The sequence below is a fragment of the Myxocyprinus asiaticus genome, chromosome 28 (genome assembly GCF_019703515.2).
Source record: "Myxocyprinus asiaticus isolate MX2 ecotype Aquarium Trade chromosome 28, UBuf_Myxa_2, whole genome shotgun sequence".
Classification (NCBI taxonomy): domain Eukaryota; kingdom Metazoa; phylum Chordata; class Actinopteri; order Cypriniformes; family Catostomidae; genus Myxocyprinus; species Myxocyprinus asiaticus.
In genome coordinates, this window is record NC_059371.1 from 43,706,654 (window position 1) to 43,725,037 (window position 18,384).

Sequence of the window (18,384 nt, forward strand, 5' to 3'; positions counted from 1 at the left end):
GTTCTGCTAAACTGTGTTTATGTCAATGGAAATATAAAACCTGTCACTTCATTTTCCTGTATAATGATGTAAAAGAGTTTAAAGTATATAATGAATTTTAAAGTTAGACAACAGGACTGATTAATCAGATGTTGGTATTGTAAACACTCCAGTCCAGCAGATGTCGGAAATTCACCAGAAGTTGTTTTATAAACCGACAGAAAATACAAGAAGTAGAAAGAACTCCGACACCCCAAATAGTGCACTATTTAGTGAATAGGGGACGAATTGCGACTGTGCGCTCAGTTCGGTACGTGATAAATGTGTTTACCATTATTTGTGATATTTGTATTTAATTTTATGTTTATTTTTCTGTGCATGTTGTTTTTATCTCTTTGGTGTTTTAATGACTTTAAAAGAAGCTCATTATCATCTGATGTAGTTTGTTTTGTTACTGGTCACATGCAAGAGGTGAGAAAAACAACAAAACAATTAAGAACCAGTAGATTATTTACACTTTATGTCTGTCTGTGGCTAAAATTTATCACTTTATTAAGTTAAAATTTGCGTGTTTATATTTTATTCCTGTGTGATTGATGTATTTGTAAAGTTCTGTCTTTTAAAAGCTTAAATAACGTTCCAGAAACGTCGTGATCAGATACTAAAAACGTTGTTAATAATCTTATGAATGACGTAATAACTACGTGGTATCTTGATCTACATGTAACTTATACGAGTCCACGTTTGTTATAATTGTATTATCTTGAATACCCCCCCCCCCACCCCACTTATGGATATGGTGATTTATATACATATTGTTTTTGTAAGTGTCATATATGTCATCATGTGCTGTGCCCATCGACAATGCCAGAGTCAACTTGAGATGTTCTTCAGAAGTCAGGATAAAATTCAGTGGGGAATGCAGCCTAACATGTTCAAGGAATAAGTCTGATGAATAAATGAATATTTTTCACTTAAGTCATCTCAGTGCATGTTTGTTTTGTGTTGATCCATGGAGCATACAGACGCCACAACTTCAAAGGTGCATGTTGATACAACTTGAATGAAATCATTTTTTTATTCTACCGAATGTCAAAAAACGGGTTGTTTCATGATTCAAACTACTTGTTTATTATAAAAGAAAAATGTTGAATCTTTTTAGAAACTAAAACATTTTCTCTGCGAACACAATCAACGTAGAACATTGCTCAGAGTCACTGATCCAGAGTCAGCTCTTCTCATCCCATTCTCCCAGTTACGGGGAGCTGTAACACGGAGCAGTTCGGCTGCATAAGTTAGTGAGTTTAGCGAGTATTTCACCCTGTGTATCATGTTGTGGCCATTGGAAGATTTGACTTTTATTCCCTCTGCCTTAATGCATTTACTGATTTTTTTTCTGATTAACAGTTTTTATTGATTCATACAATTAACAAAGAAAAGCAAAACATATATTCACAGAATCAACATTTAACCCCCACTATTACCCCACCCAATCCCCAACCCAACCCTGACCCTCAACAAACATCCCTGTGGTCACACATGAGTATACACAAAAAACATATAAATATATATATATATATATATATATATATATATATATATATATATATATATATCACACACATTTAAAACTATACTTCTCTCTCCACTGTCCCTCCCCGAGAGCCCTCCCATCAAACAAATCCAAACTCCCCAGCCTTCCACATGACACTTCCTCGAAAGCCGCCACCGTCCCCATCTCCGTGCATCACTCTTAAAATGGGGGTGCTCCAGCCGACTTCCATCCCCTTAAAACAGTTTGTCTGCCGATCATAACGCTGGTTAGGACCCAGTTTTTTATGTGTTTGTCCCCTATATTGATCATCACCTCATCGCCTGGGGAAAAATGAAATTTGAGTACCCAATACGTCACACAAAATACTCTGAACCTTCAACCAAAATTCTTGGATCTTAACACACCACCAAAAAAGATGGGTTGTGTCTCCATCTTCTGATTGGCATCACCAGCAGGTGGGTGTGTCTTTAAGATCAAGCCTATACAGTCTAGAGGGCGTCCAATAGAATCTATGTAAAATCTTGAATTCCATAAAGTGCACACTTGCATCTCTTGATGCAGACTTTGTTTTTTTTTTAAGAATCCTAGCCCACACTCTCTCCTCCAGTACCAAGTTTAAATCTTTCTCCCATAATCTACATTTATATATTTGGCAGATGCTTTTATCGAAAGCAACTTACAAAAGAGGAATACGTTATAAGCGAATCATCTTAAGGAGACGGTGGTCCGAAAAGTGCCGTATTACAAAGTTTCACTAGCATCAGAATAATAGTATTCAAGACAGATTATAGAGCAACAAGATTATTATAATTTTTTAGTGACTGGTTAAGTGCTCTTAGAAAAGATGTGTTTTTAGCCATTTTTTTAATACAGAAAGTGAGTCAGCTTCACGGATGGCATTGGGAAGGTCATTCCACCAACGTGGTACGATGAAGCCGAAAGCCGGGGAAAGTGTTTTGGTGCCTCTTTGTGTTGGTACAACAAGGCGACATTCCTTAGCCGACCGCTGGCTTCTGGTGGGAACGGTGCACTGTGATGTTGTGTTCAACAGCAGGGTTGGCTGGAAAAACAAGGAGTTCGGTCTTGGATGGATTAAGTTGCAGGTGGTGTTCCTTCATCCAGGCCGAGATGTCTGCCAAACAGGCAGAGATTCGAGCAGTCACTGTGGTGTCGTTGGGCTGGAAAGACAAGTAGAGCTGTATGTCATCGGTGTAGCAGTGGTAAGAGAAACCATGTGCCTGAATGATGGCCCAAGCACTGAACCCTGAGGTACCCCAGTAAGTAGCTGATGTGACTTGGACACCTCACCTCTCCAGGCTACCTTGAAGGACCTACCATAGAGATAGGAATTAAACCAGTCAAGCACAGTTCCTGTAATGCCCAGAGAAGAGAGGTTGACTGTGTCAAAGGCTGCAGAAAGGTCCAGCAGAATCAGGATGGATTATCTGGATCCAGCTTTCACCTGTCTCAGCGACTCAGTGACAGACAGCATGGCAGTGTTGGTGGAGTGTCCACTTTTGAAGCCTGACTGATTGTCATCCAGCAGCTTGTTCTGTGAGAGATAGGCAGAGATTTGATTGAAAACTGCCCTTTCAAATGTTTTCACCATGAATGGGATGAGAGAGACTGGTCTGTAGTGTTCTAATCATGTGGGGTTAAGTGCAGGTTTTTTCAACAGCGGTGATTCTTGAGCCTGCTTAATTGTAATGGGAAAAGTGCCTGTAAGTAGAGATGTGTTAATTATGTGTGTGAGTGCAGGTAGGATGGTCATAGAGATGGCCTGGAGAAGGTGGGAAGAAATGGGGTCAAGGGAACAGGTGGTGGGTAGATTGGAGAGGAGGAGTTTAGAGACCTCAGTGTCAGTCAGAGGAGAGAACATGGAGACAGAAGAGCTGCATACAGGAGGCGGGTGTTTGACGGTGTGGTGCTGAGAATGTATTGCTGATGGCTGTAACTTTATTAGGAAAAAATATGGCAAAGACATCTGCTGTCAGTGATGTGTCAGGTGGTGGAGGGGGAGGACAGAGAAGTGTGTTGAATGTTCTAAACAAGCTGCGAGTGTCTGTGGTGCTACTGATCTTGTTCTGGTAATAGGAAGTTTTTGCAGATTTAATGTTATCTGAAAAAGTTGCAAGCAGAAATTGATACCTACCCAGATCTGCTGGATCTTTAGATTTCCACCATCTCCTCTCAGCTGCCCTGAGGTCAGTCCGATGTTCACGAAGGACGTCAGAGAGCCAGGGGCTGGGTGGTGTAATATGTGCTGGCCTAGAGGAGAGAGGACAGATGCTGTCTAGACAGGTTGTTAAAGTAGAGCTTAGTGTGTCTGTCGCAGTGTTTACATCCAGGGTGGAAAATAAGTTTTGTGTGGGAAGAGAGGTAGAGACAGCAGTGGAAAAGCACGAGGGTGAAAGAGAACGGAGGTTACAGCAAAAGGAAACCAAAGGCGGAGTCTGTTTTAATATAGACGGGAGAGTCATGTTGAATCGAACAAAGTAGTGATCAGAGACATGTAAAGGAGTAACAAGTATATTTGAGTTGGTACATTTCCGTGTAAAAATTAGGTCCAGCTGGCTGCCTGATCTGTTAGTTGATGTAGTGCTTAGTCTTTCCAAGTCAAACAAGGCCAGAAGAGCATGAAGTTCAGTGGCCTGGGGCTTGTCTTGGTGTATGTTGAAATCTCCAAGAACCACAAGTGGCCTACCATCCTCCGGGAAGGAGGACAGCCGGACATCTAACTTCTCAAGAAAGTTTGCCAGCTGACCTGGATGGCGATAGATGATGACAACATGTATTTTTGTGGGTTGCATAGTAGTAATTCAAAAGAAGTATTGATACATAGAGAAGAGTGTGATGAAAATGTCCAGTTGATTGGAATGAGCAAACCTGTTCCCCCACCCCTACTGGTGTGCCGAGGGGTGTGAGAAAAGGAGAAGTTGTTGGAGCAGCAGGTGTTGCTGTATCCTCTGGACGTATCCATGTTTCTGTCAGTGCAAGGATGTTAGGGTGGACTGTGTGGCGAAGGCTGGAATGAGGTCAGCTTTGTTCACAGCTGACTGGCAGTTCCAGATTCCCACTGAGAAAGAGAGCGGAGCAGGCGCTGAAGTGCAAAGTGGCCGTAGGTTGTGTGGGTTTTGTTGTCTCTCACGTCTATATTGTGTAAACTGTCTGTAACAGATAACAGGGATGTGCTTGAGGGCATATGTTATTTATGAAGTAGACACGTTAGTATGTTGAAGGAAAATATAAGAAAATAGATACAATTAAAAGATACATAAGTGCTATGGTGAGTGGCGCCTTGTCAGTGTCCTTGCTCGGAGGACTCGCACAGGTAGACTTGCTGGTCTTTACACAAGTAGGTCTTCACATGAGGAGGGCTTTCCACGAGGGCTACCTCTGCCGCATCCGCGTCACATTCACTTCAAATATATACATCCTGCTAACGAGCTGTTAAGTGAAAAAATGTGGACATGCCTTAATGCTACTTATCAATTGGGGTCAATGGGTCAATTCTCTGAGGCCATCAGACGACATTCGGCACTTCAGCTCTGCCTCGGCACTTTTAATATTCCCTTCCAACTCCACGAGTTCTCGTGCTTAAGATTTTTTGGTGAATGAGGCATACGGTATGTTTCAACCCATTAAGTGCCTCCCAAGCCACGCCTACAGAGGATACGGAGGAGCAGTTGGTCTCCATATAAACATTGATTTCAGCCTTTAACATTTGTTGGAATTCAGGATTTTGCAAAAGCGCCAACTATATGATTTCCTTTTCTCCATATGTGGCAACACCTCTAAACACACCAGGGCATGATCTGAAACTGAAATGTTTTTGAGCAATCAACAACAGATGAAATGAGGGACTTAGATATATAAAAAATCTTATGGACTGATGAAAATTTTTTTTAGTCCCTACCAGATGGGTTCAAAAGTCAACAGATATCTGTAAGACCAAGATTTTTACACATCCTGTGAAGCGTCAATGTTGCTCTTGGGGGCTTACACACTTTTGCTTCACTATGATCAAGAACTGATTCCATCAAAAGATTAAAGTTCCCTCATAATATTATATCATGAGGGGTGCCAGCGGCTTTCAACATCCCTTCAAGATCTATAAGAAAGCCCTGATCATCAATCATCAATGTAAATATTAGCCAAAATAAGACTTTGCCCCTGAATCCCTGCTAAAACAATAATGACTCTTCCTAATTTGTCTTTAATCTGTTTGAGACATTTGAATTGTAGATGCTTACTAATCAGTGTAATGACTCTCCTGCTCTTACTTGAGCCAGCACTAAAGAAACTATATCCACCCCATATCTTCCCAAATTTTTCAGCTTCCTGCAGAGAAAGGTGCATTTCTTGAAGAAACACAATATAATATTTCTTACGCTTAAGAAGAGAAATAACCTTCCTTCTTTTTAATGGGCTGTGCCAACCCTTTCACATTCCACGTGGAGAGAGACAATCCACTCATATTAACATTTGACATTTTGACATATGAGAAAAAATAGATTGTGTGTCAAAAACTAAATTATAAAGACCACATTCCAACATTAGTGCAACAATCAAACCCCAAATTTCCCCAGAACCAAACAAACAGAATAAAGAAAAACATGCGCATTAACCCTGCACACGACAGTGCCAACTGGCATCCATCCATCTAAACTCAAACAGTCCATGTACGCCCACAAGAACCCCTGCGACAAATTTGCCATTGGATTGCTCAAGTCCGGTGTTTCTATACAAATTTTGTGAGACAGAATTACACAGCAATAGATCATCTATAAAACAAACTCCAGCCAATAAGCAGAATAAACACAAAGAGTGTGTAGATTCATTCACAAAACTGTCCTGAAGGTGTGTTACTCCACAAAACAAACTCCAGCTGCTTGGTGGAACCAGCACAAAAAGAAAAAAGGTGCTCAGTTCCCTCAAACAGTCAAGTGAATGTTCAGTGAGTCAGTCCACTCGGCTGCTATGCGAGTACCACAAAATAAATTACTCCATTGACTTTATGAAGGACATCGCTTGCTGTGGGCATGTGAATGTTTTACGGCCATCCTTGGCATCTATTCTCAATTTGGCCAAAATCAGTGCAAAAGCGACCTTCCGTTGATGTAAGAGTTTGTTACATTCCTTGAATCGATCACGTTTCTCTCTTGTCGAATTCGCATTCGAATTCCTTTACTTCTCATCTTACTTAACACAAGATCTTTATCGGATGATTCCAGAAATTTGGCCAGAATTGATCAGGGCCTGTCTCCCTCAGCAGATTGCCAAGCCAGAACCCTGTGAGCTCGCTCGATTTCCAGCTTATGGCCTGTTATGTCAAGCAGATTCGGAAAGAGCCCGTCCAGGAATTTCGCCATATCCTGACCCTCTTCGGTCTCAGGAATTCCAACAATATGGACGTTATTCTGCTGGCTACGGTTCTCCATGTCCTCCAACTTCTCCCAAACATGCTCCAAATCCACCTTGGTCACTAGCGGATTAGCAGATAATTCCCTCTCCGATGACTCCAGATAATCTATCCATTTCTCGACATCCCCCACTCTTGTAACCACCTCAGAGAATTTTGTCTCCATGGCAGTGACTGATCGACGTATTACAGCAAGATCCTCCAAGTCAGCAACGACCTTCATCTGCATTGCCGACATGTTCAGCATCTCTTGCCGCAATTCCCTCATTTCTCAGACCAAATCGACTCCCTGGCTCAGGGCCTGCTCAGGGGCATCAACTTGAGCACATAAGTGTCTTTTAATGTCTCCAGAGCCTGAGGATTTTGAATTCTTTGACATATTGTCCTCCTAGAACAGTTATGGAACAAAGTGTATAGAATATCACCGATTTATGTCATTAATAGTGTTAAAACTAGCAAAGTGCGCAGAGCTTGCCGTTCACACGTCTGAACCTTGCTTGGCGTCATGCGACTCATTGCATTTACTGATTTTTTTTAATGCAGTGTGTATTAGCACATGAATCAACTGCATTTCACTCAACCAAATGTTGACCTCATATTACTCTAAAACACAAAATACACATGCGTCAGCGAGTTGATTGACAGAAGATGTCTGTATCTAAAAGGTGATTGGCTCTTGTACCTGTAAGGCAGGACTTACTTTCTACATCCATTGATGTTGGGTGCTAGAGCTTCTTGGTTGGGCGGTCCAATTTTTCCATTCAGCTAAATAGAAGTGACTCATCTAACTCTGATAAATAGTCTCTGACCTCACACTCTATAGAATTACAATGCCAATTATGCACTACATCTACTCCCCGAAGTTTGCATAATTTTACTCCTAAATTTCTTGCAATACAGGGACAATAGAGGTGTACAAAAGCAATGTGTTACTTTATTTAAAAAGTAACTCGGATATTATGGTCTAAAATAAATAAAAAAATGGTTAATTTACTCATTACTCAAAAAGCAATCTGATTACGGAACGCGTGTTACCTTTATCACATTACCACAACACTGTTCACATTAGTGTTGTTTGTTCATTTAGACTATGACACTCACATGATCCTGTAGAAGATTCTACATCACAGAGAAATGAATAGATTTTAATACTGTCATTACACTCTTAAAGACTGTTTTGTTTTAAACTTAAATTCTGTCATAATTATTTGACCTCCTGTTGTTCCAAACCCACATTAATTTATTTCTGTGGAACACAAAAGGAGATTTTAGGCTGAATGTTATTCTCAGTCACCATTCATTTCATTCATCTTTTTTCCATATTCAAAGTGAATGGTGACTGAAACTAACATATAATATGGGTTTTCATAAACATGAAGGCCAGTAATTATTGACAGAATTTTCATTTTGGTTGAACTTTTCCTTTATGAGTTTATGTCAGTTGACAAAATGCCCTGAAAAATTAAAGGGAAAGTTCACCCAAAAATGAAAATGTCTCTCCCATTTTTATATAATCTGTTATAATATACCTGCAGTGAAGAAGAAAAACACACATTTATATTCATACCATTTCTGAAAGAACAGATCTGTTATTTTGTGTAATCATATAATAATGTTTTTGAGTTTTATGAATGTCAGTCCATTATAATGATGATGTTTTTGTGTTCAGATGTTCATCATGAGAGAGCAGGTGGATGTGATTCACACTGGAGAACAGCAGATGCTGCAGACACCAGTGAAGATTGAAGTGAATCAGGAGGAGATAAAAGAAGAAAACACAACAGAAGAACAACAGAGTGATGAAGATGATGATGAACAGCAGATGCTGCAGACACCAGTGAAGATTGAAGTGAAGCAGGAGGAGATTAAAGAAGAAAACACAACAGAAGAAAAACAGAGAGATGAAGATGATGATGAACAGCAGATGCTGCAGATACCTGTGAAGATGTGTTCAGTGAAGCTGCTGGACTGCAGGAACCTGATGAAGATGAGAGGAGAAACCACAGCAGAGGAACAACAGAGTGATGAAGATGATGATGATTTTATTCCTGCAGGTATGTTTCTTCATTTAATGTTGTGTTACATTTTCATGACAATCCACTGTTATGTCAGAGTTTGATACAAGAAAGACAGTTTTATCACTCACAGGTCAAAATAATCTGCTGTTTTTATTTTAGTTTTAGTGCTCAGTTGTCTTTTAAAAAGGTGCATTTACTGACCCTCATGTTATTCCAAACATGTATGACTTTTGTGCTGTGACTAGGGCTGGGCGATATGATGATATACAGTGGATATAAAAAGTCTACACACCCCTGTTAAAACAGCAGGCTTTTGTGATGCAAAAAATTAAACAAAGGTAAATCATATCAGACTTTTTGCACCTTTAATGTAAAAATTACAACCTATGCAACGCCGCTGAAAACAAAAGTGACACATTTCAGAGAAAAAAAAAAAAAAAAAACTTAGAATAACTTAACTGCATAAGTGTGCACACCCTTTTATAATTGGGTATGTGGCTGTGTTCAGAATCAACCAATCATCAAGCTCATGTGAAATAGTACACACCTGAAGTGACTCTGATTAACTCCAAATAAATCTCAGCTGTTCTTGTAGGATTTTTCTGACATCTTTTTGGATGTTGGGATCTCATTGTTGAAAGGTATTGCTCAGGTGAGGGCTACAAAACATTTTTTCCAAGGCATTAGATATACCATGGCACAGTGAAGACAGTCATCAACAAGTGGAGAAAGTATGGCACAACGTGACATTATCAAGAACAGGACGTCCCTCAAAAATTGATGAGAAGACAAAGAGAAAACTGGTCAGGGAAGCTGTCGAGGCCTACAGCAACATTAAAGGAGCTGCAGCTCTTTCTGGCAAGGACTGGTTGCTCCCTACATGTGACAACTATCACCCGTATTCTCCATCTATGTGGGCTATAGGGCAACATGGCAAGACCAAGCCTTTTCTTACAAAACAAGCATCCAAGCCTGGCAAAAACCTATATCCAGTTTCCCAAAACCATGTGGAAAAATGTGTTATGGTCTGATGAGACCAAGATTGAACTTTTTTGCCCAAAATTGTAAAATGTATGTCTGGTGCAAAAACAACACAGCACATCAGCAAAAGAACACCATACCCACGGTGAAGCATGGTGGTGGTAGCATAATGCTTTGGGGCTGCTTTTCTTCAGCTGGAACTGGTGCTTTAGTGAAGGTGGAGTGAATCATGAATAACTCCAAGTACCAGTCAATTTTGGCACAGAACCTTCTGGCATCTGCTAGAAAGCTGAAAATGAAGAGATCATTCACCTTTCACCATGACAATGATCCAAAGCACACATCCAAATCAACAAAAGAATGGCTTCAGCAAAAAAAGATGAATGTTTTGGAATGACCCAGCCAGAGCCCAGACCTGAATCCTATAGAAAATCTGTGGGGGGACCTGAAAAGGGCCGTACACAGGAGATGCCCTCGCAATTTGTCAGATCTGGAATGTTTGTGCAAAGAAGAGTGGGAAAATATTCCCAAGTCAAGATGTGCCAAGCTAATAGTCTCTAATTCAAACTGTCAGAGTTTTTTGCTTTAATGTTATATTTTGGCCACTAGAGGCCCTCATTGTGTTTCATTTCAGTTTCCCGACATTTTATCATGTGTTATTGTTTTCACATGTGCCTCGTTCTGGGCTGTGTATTTAAGTTGATCACTTCCTTTTGTTTCTTTGCTTGGTTATTGATGTTCCTAGCCAGTTGCTTCCGTAAGTCTGCTCTAGTTCTAAGTACTAAACTCTGAATGCCTTTGGATTGTTTTTTCCCTGTGTTTATTTTTGCTGTTTTTTGGTGTCTTTTTCCTGAGTTCTTTGGAGATTATTTTTCCCCTCCTTTTGGATCCTTTTTGGATGAAAGACTTTTCTGTTTTGTGGGTTTCAGTAAGAGATTGCTTTTTGTACCCTTTTTGCTGTTTTTGTTAATAAACTCTTCTGAGTTCTTTTAAGAACGCGTCTGACTATTGGGTTCATCTCCCTTCTGTGGCTCAGTGGTGGAAATTAAGACTCTTGCGCCAGAGACCCAAGTTCAAATCCCAGCTCTGATAGAATAACCAAGCCATGTTATGAACCCAGAGACGCCTAATGCTCAAAAACTCCTGGCCACAATTACTCAGCAGGTGTCCACAATCCAATGCCATGAGTCAGCACTAGTTCAGCAGGAGACTGTGATGGCTAAACACTCACAAGTACTGTCAGATCCTGGACTGGCTGTCCTCTTCTACAGCTACTGCTTCTACTGCTGCCTCGGTATCCCTTCCGGATTCTCAAGTGCCTTCTCTTCTGAGTGAACCTCGCCTACCTCCACCACAACATTTCTCAGGTGATCCCATTGCATGTGATGGGTTCCTGACTCAATGCTCTGTCACATTCAAATTACAACCATCTTCCTTCCCCTCAGGTCAGGCCAAGATCGCATATGTTATCACCCTCCTTTCTGGCAAGGCTCTTTCTTGGGCAACAGCAGTCTGGAAGGCACAGGCACCCTTCTGTTCAAGTTATTCTGTGATTGAAAAGGAGTTCAAGCGAGTCTTTGACCACCCCCTCAGTGGCCGGCTTCTCACCCTCCGACAAGGTAATGGCAGCGCGGCTGAATATGCCATACAGTTTCGGACAGTTGCAGCAGGGAGCGGCTGGAACGACGAGGCCCTCATGGTGTGCTTCCTGAATGGTTTGTCTGAGGCAATCAAGGATGATATGGCTACCAGAGAACCTGCTCGTGATCTCGAGACCCTCATGGATCAAGCAATCCGGCTAAATAATCGCCTGAGGGAGAGAAGCCTGAACCGGCCATCTGTTTCCACATTGTCTGCCAGTCCAGCACTTGCTCAAATGCTACCAGTGCCCCACGAGTCCTCAGAACCCATGCAGTTGGGAAGGACTAGGCTTTCCCCATCAGAACGAGACCATCGCAGGAGAGAGCGCTGTTGTCTATATTGTGGAGTGTATGGTCATTTTCGCTCTGCCTGCCCCGAGCTTTCGGGAAATGCCCAGTCCCGTACAGGCAAGGAAGGACTGTAACGGGAGTTACACGCACAGCTTCACCTTCCAACTCTGGATTGTTCCTTCCCATCACACTCACTTGGGGAGATCAAAAACACCAACTCCAGGCATTGATTGATTCTGGTGCTGCCGGACATTTCATGGATATTTCCCTTGCCAAAAGTCTCCAGATTCCTATTAATTCCCTTCCTGCCCCTCTAACTGCTACAGCCTTGGATGGAAGACTGTTAGCTCCAGGGAAAATAACCCACCTCACTTCTCTCCTTTGTCTCATCACTTACCAGCACCAGGAGAGAATGTGCTTTCACCTTATACAGACTCCAGAGTTCCCTATTATCCTCGGACATCCCTGGCTCCTCCAGCATAACCCACACTTTGACTGGTCCACTGGCGCTGTTCTCAGTTGGGGTCCCACCTGTCAGACTACATGCTTGGCCCAGAACTCCCCTGATCTTGTTCCCGAGTCCCAAGAAGCCCTAGATCTGTCTCAAGTCCCTGCTCAGTACCACCACCTCAAAGCAGTGTTTAGCAAAAGGAAGTCCACCTCCTTACCTCCTAATGGCCCCTATGATTGTGCCATTGAGCTGCTCCAAGGAACCTGTCCTCCCAGAGGTCGTATATTCTCTCTGTCTCTCCCCGAACGAACTGCTATGGACAAATACATTAACGAATCCCTTGCGGCAGGTATAAGTAAACACTCCTCAGCAAGATTCTATTGCATCGATTATCCCCAGTTCCAAGATAATAGCTCCTATCAGGTGGGATCTGGAAAATACTGTAAAACAAGCCCAAGCCCGAGAACCTGACCCAGGAGGGGGGCCAATCCACTGCCTGTTTGTCCCTAAAGCTGTCCGCTCCCAGATCCTCCAGTGGGGACTCTCCTCTCGTCTCACTTGTCATCCTGGTACCTCTCGCACTCTTGAGTTCCTCCAAAGACGATTTTGGTGGCCAACTATTAAGGAGGATGTGACAACATTTGTAAACGCATGTCCCACATGTAACCAAAGTAAGGTCTCTCACCGTTCTCCTCAGGGGCTATTGCATCCTCTCTCCATACCTATACCATACCATATAGACCTTGGTCTCATCTTTCCATGGATTATATCACTGGACTTCCACTATCACAAGGCAACACCACTATCATGGTCATAGTTGATAGATTCTCCAAGGCCGCCCGATTTATTCCTCTGCCCAAACTACCAACCACTAAAGAAACTGCTGAATTGCTTATAAACCACGTCTTCCGAATCTTTGGCATCCCACAATACATCGTCTCTGATCGAGGACCCCAATTTTCCTCCCGATTCTGGCGGGCATTTTGTCAATCCCTGGGGGCTACAGTAAGTCTATCTTCTGGGTTCCACCCGGAGTCCAATGGGCAAACGGAGAGGCTTAACCAAGACCTTGAGACAACACTGAGGTGTATGGCAGCTAACAACCCATCCTCTTGGTCTTCCTTCATCATGTGGGCAGAATACGCTCACAATACCCTTCGCTCCTCTGCTACAGGAATGTCCCCTTTCGAGTACCAGTTGGGATACACCCCTCCACTATTCCCTGAGCAAGAAGTGGAGGTTGCAGTTCCCTCTGCTCAGCAGTTTGTTAAACGTTGCCGCCAGACATGGAAAAAAGCCCGACTCAAGCTCTTGAAGGTCTCTCAGCAGTATCAGCACCAGGCCAATCGCAGACGCAGACCTGCCCCCACTCTGCGCCCCGGCCAAAGAGTCTGGCTCTCCACTAAGAACATTCCCTTGCGGGTGGAATCCCGTAAACTTTCCCAGAGGTTCACTGGTCCCTTCAAGATTCATCTGACACAAACAGACTGAGTGCTGTATTAAAATCAAAGTGTGCTTCAACTAAGTATTAGTTTAGGGATGTGCACAGTTATGCACTTATCTAAATTTTTTATTTTTATTTTTTTTCTCTGAAATGTGTCACTTTGGTTTTCAGTGGCATTGCATAGGTTGTAATATTTACTTTAAAGGTGCAAAAATTGTGATATGATTTATCTTTAATTTTTAACATCACAAAAACCTGCTGCTTTAACAGGGTGTGTAGACTTTTTATGTGTCAGTCGATACAGATTTGGATATCTTGTGTATATTGCGATATGTAAATATCCGAGTGCGCTGCGTGGGATTATCTATTAGTGGGCGGGGCTTCACGTGAGACAGAGAATTTAAGAAACATGGACAGGGTTTAAATGGACATGTTCTTATGTGTCTTATATGTATATTCTGTGCTTTCTGAACACTTTGGTCAACTGAAGTTGTTTTAAAATGTGCTATAAAAACAAAGTTGTGTTGTATTGTAAAAGAATTTCAGCAGCCACCTAAGCAAACTCAGTGATATTAATCTTGCATTCAGCACTTCAGTAACATTTAATTTGCTTCTCATCTGACACGTGCATCTGTTTCATGTGGGTGTTGCATGTGCTTTCTCTAAAGAACGCATGTGTGCACGAGTCCAGCAAGATTCTCAATATTTACAGGACAGCGTCTAGTGGGATCACTTGTGCTACTCAATAATTTTTGACCCTGGAAAAACCCTGAATAAACATCTCCTCAGAATGGGACAACACCCAAACAAGTCAAGAAAATTAAGAGGAGCTTGTTATTAAAACAGGTGTGACATCTGTGGTGTAGGTTCACAAAATCCAACACAGAGCAGAAAAATGTCATAATTAAACTGTTGTGTGATGAAAATTACTTGTAATACAGAGCATATAAAAAATCTACACACCCCTTTTAAATTGCAGGTTGAGATGTAAAAAAATTATCCAAGATCAGTCATGTTAGGTCTTTATACACCTTTAATGTGAAAAATACAATCAACCAAATTCAAGTGAACAACAAACAGAAACTTTTTAAAAGAAAAAAATAAAAGACTTACAATAAACTGGCTGCATAAGTGTGCACACCCTTTTATAATGTGCCATATGACTCTGTTTGGAATTGACCAATCTCATTCAAACTCTTTCTTGTCACCAATTATGTGATGTTGATTAACCCTGAAAAAAATCAACTGTTTTTGTAGTGAGATGCATCTTCTTGGTTGCATCTCACTACTTAAGCCAACTGTTCGCAAAGAGCTTACAAAGAATGTGCAGGATCACATTGTGATGAGATCACAATCAGGAGAGGGGTACAAAATAATTTTCAAAACATTAGATGTGCCATCGAACATTGTAAATCCATCAACAAGTGGAGAAAATGGGGCACCACAATGACATTCCTAAGGACAGGGCGCCCATCGACAATTGATGAAAAAACAAAGAAAATGGTTCAGTGAGGCTGCCAAGGGTTCTACAGCAATGTTAAATGAGTTGCAAGAATATCTGGCAAGGACTGGTCTCTTGCTGCATGTGACAAAAAATATCCCGCATTTACCATATTTCTGGACTTTGGGGTAGGGTGGCAAAACAGAAGCCATTACTCACAATTTTCCCTAAACAAATATCCAGTTACCCAGAACCATGTGGCAAAATGTTTTATGGTCTGATGAAACCAATTTAAACTCAGCAAAAAAAGAAATGTCCCTTTTTCAGGACACTGTATTTTAAAAATAATTTTGTAAAAATCCAAATAACTTTACAGATCTTTATTGTAAAGTGTTTAAACAATGTTTTCCATGCTTGTATGAACATGCACCTGTGGAACGGTCGTTAAGACACTAACAGCTTACAGACGGTAGGCAATTAAGTCACAGTTATAAAAACTTAGGACACTAAAGAGACCTTTCTAGTGGTTCTGAAAAAACACCAAAAGAAAGATGCCCAGGGTCCCTGCTCATCTGTGTGAATGTGCCTTAGGCATGCTGCATGGAGGCATGAGGACTGCAGATGTGGCCAGGGCAATAAATTGCAATGTCCGTACTGTGAGACGCCTAAGACAGAGCTACAGGGAGACAGGAAGGACAGCTGATCATCCTCGCAGTGGCAGACCATGTGTAACAACACCTGCACAGGATCGGTACATCTGAATATCACACCTGCGGGACAGGTACAGGATGGCAACAACAACTGCCCGAGTTACACCAAGAATGCACAATCCCTACATCAATGCTCAGACTGTCCACAATAGGCTGAGAGAGGCTGGACTGATGGCTTGTAGCTTTTTCGTGCGGAGCAGCAACAGCTCTTCGAGGTGCTCCTTCAAGGCCAAGAGGAGGACCAACGGGCATTGCGGAGCTTGGTACCAAAGGTGGGGGCGCACGCCATGACCCCGGCAGCAGCGAACCCCCATGTGATGCTGGAGAAGAAGGGGATTGAAAGATGAGCCAGAGGCCTTTCTGGAGCTCTTCAAGCACATGGCCCAAGCTCTGGAATGGCCGCGGGCACAATGGGCAGTCCACCTCCTACCGCTGCTGACCAGGTAGGCCCAACAGCTCCTGGTCGACAACCTCCTGAGGTACCCTGAGCTGAAGAAAGCCATCCTGCAGAGGGTCGGCTGCAGTCCCAAATAGCATCGCCAGCAGTTCCGAACTCTGACACTGAGCGAAGTCGGCCACCCGTTTGCCTTCGTTCAACAACTCTGTGATGCCTGCCAGCGGTGGGGGTGGGCCGAGGAGCCCAGCGACATCAGGGGCATCATTGATCTCATGGTACTGGAACAATTAGTCGCCAAAGTACCGAAAGGAACTGCGGAGTGGGTCCAATGCCGCCGACCAGCATTGCTGAAATAAGCAGTGCACTTGGCGGAGGACCATTTAGCGGTGTACCCAGGGGCCGGTGAGCCCCCCCCCTCTCTCTCTCTCTCCCCCTGTCGTCCCTCCCCTCCTTCTTTCCAACCTATCCCGGAAACAGTGGAACAATCCGCCGAGACTGGTGCCCCGACCTCGGGGGTGTGTTAACATTCCTGTCTTTCTCTCCCCCACTCTACCCATTCTTCCTCTTAGGTGGGGGAAGCTGCTGCAGCTGGTGTGGGTGTCGGCTTCCCCAGCCCTTAGGGGAATTCCTACTGGGGATTTCCCTCTGGAGCAGACGCAAGATGAGACTTTTAAGTTTGCGTTTGACGAAGTGAAAGTAATTGATGGTCAACACCTTCAGCCACGCATTGCACTGACATATCCGTATTTATCAATTATAAACAATCGGTTGTATCAAGTGACGCAGGACGCTCAGACAAAAGAATATACAACCCAGTTGTTAGTACCAAGGAGCTGTCGGGAAATCTTGTCCAGGCGGCTCATCATAGTCCGATGGCAGGTCACTTTGGACAGGGGGAAACAATAAGCCATTTCGTGGCCCGTTTTTATTGGCCGGGCATTCACGGGGATGTTAGCCGGTGGTGTGTGACATGCAGTGAATGTCAGCTGGTGAATCCATCGGCCACTCCAAATGCACCATTGATCGAGGTTCCCTTTGACAGAGTTGGCATGGAACGGTCCATTAGAACGGTCCAAGGCACTACTTTAATGTCACGTACACTACGCAAGATGTACAAATTATTAGGTATTAAATCAATTTGGACAAATGTGTACCATCCACAAACGGATGGCTTGGTCGAATGATTTAATATGACCTTAAAAAATATGATTCATAAGTTCGTGCATGAAGATGCTTGGAATTGGGATAGGTGGCTCGAACCCCTGTTATTTGCAGTATGAGAGGTCCCAAAAGCCTCCATGGGGTTTTCCCCATTTTAATTATTATATGGGCGTAAGCCCCATGGCGTGTTAGACGTCATGAAGGAAAATTGGGAGGAGGGATCTTCACAAAGCAAAAATGAAATTCAATACATACTTGACATGAGAGCAAAACTGATCTCACTAAAAAGGGAGCCCCAGACCCGGTCCAGTGTCATGCCAACAAGCTTTCACGCAGGTAAAAGCTGCACTTTGTGGCGGGCCGCTTCTGCATTCCCCTAATTTCTCTCTCCCATTTGTTTTACAGAAGGATGCATCGGACAGGGGGCTGGGTACTGTTCTATCCCAAGAGGTGGAGGGGGAGGAGCGCCCGATGCTGTACATTAGTCAAAAGCTCTCTATGAGAGAGAAGTAGTATAGCACCAAAGAGAAGGAGTGTTTGGCCATCAAGTGGGCGGTCCTCACTCTCCGCTACTATTTGTTGGGACGAGCATTCACCCTCTGTTCGGACCATGCCCCGCTCCAATGGCTCCACCGCATGAAGGATTCCAACGCCCGGATCACCCGTTGGTATCTGGTGCTCCAGCCATTTAAGTTCGAGGTTTGATTCGAGGCACAGATTGCTGTTGCGGACTTCCTCTCCAGAAAAGGGGGGGAGTGGGCAGTCCGGATGGTTCCCCCGGCCTGAGTTGGGCGGTGGGGGTATGTGGAGGTGAGGGCGTGGTCGAGCGCCCATCTTGGGAGAGAGAGAGAGCGTTAAGGACATCCACCTGAAATGAATTGTGACTAATTACCA

General features: G+C 43.1%; 1 protein-coding gene across 1 annotated transcript; it reads left to right on the plus strand.

Annotated features, from left to right (window-relative positions):
- Positions 1-230: 230 nt before the first annotated feature.
- On the plus strand, positions 231-18,196 carry LOC127418642 (nucleolin-like). The gene is made up of 3 exons (XM_051659306.1): positions 231-289; positions 8,626-9,010; positions 17,896-18,196. Exons 2-3 carry the CDS (start codon positions 8,626-8,628, stop codon positions 17,973-17,975), a joined length of 465 nt encoding a protein of 154 aa, XP_051515266.1. The 5' UTR covers positions 231-289; the 3' UTR covers positions 17,976-18,196.
- Positions 18,197-18,384: the final 188 nt, after the last annotated feature.

Bases quoted from the DNA above. Each gene is read 5' to 3' on its own strand.
- LOC127418642 (XM_051659306.1), top strand. From the start codon at position 8,626: ATGTTCATCATGAGAGAGCAGGTGGATGTGATTCACACTGGAGAACAG. The intron at 9,011-17,895 runs GTATGTTTCTTC...TTTGTTTTACAG, and splicing joins TGATGATTTTATTCCTGCAG to AAGGATGCATCGGACAGGGG.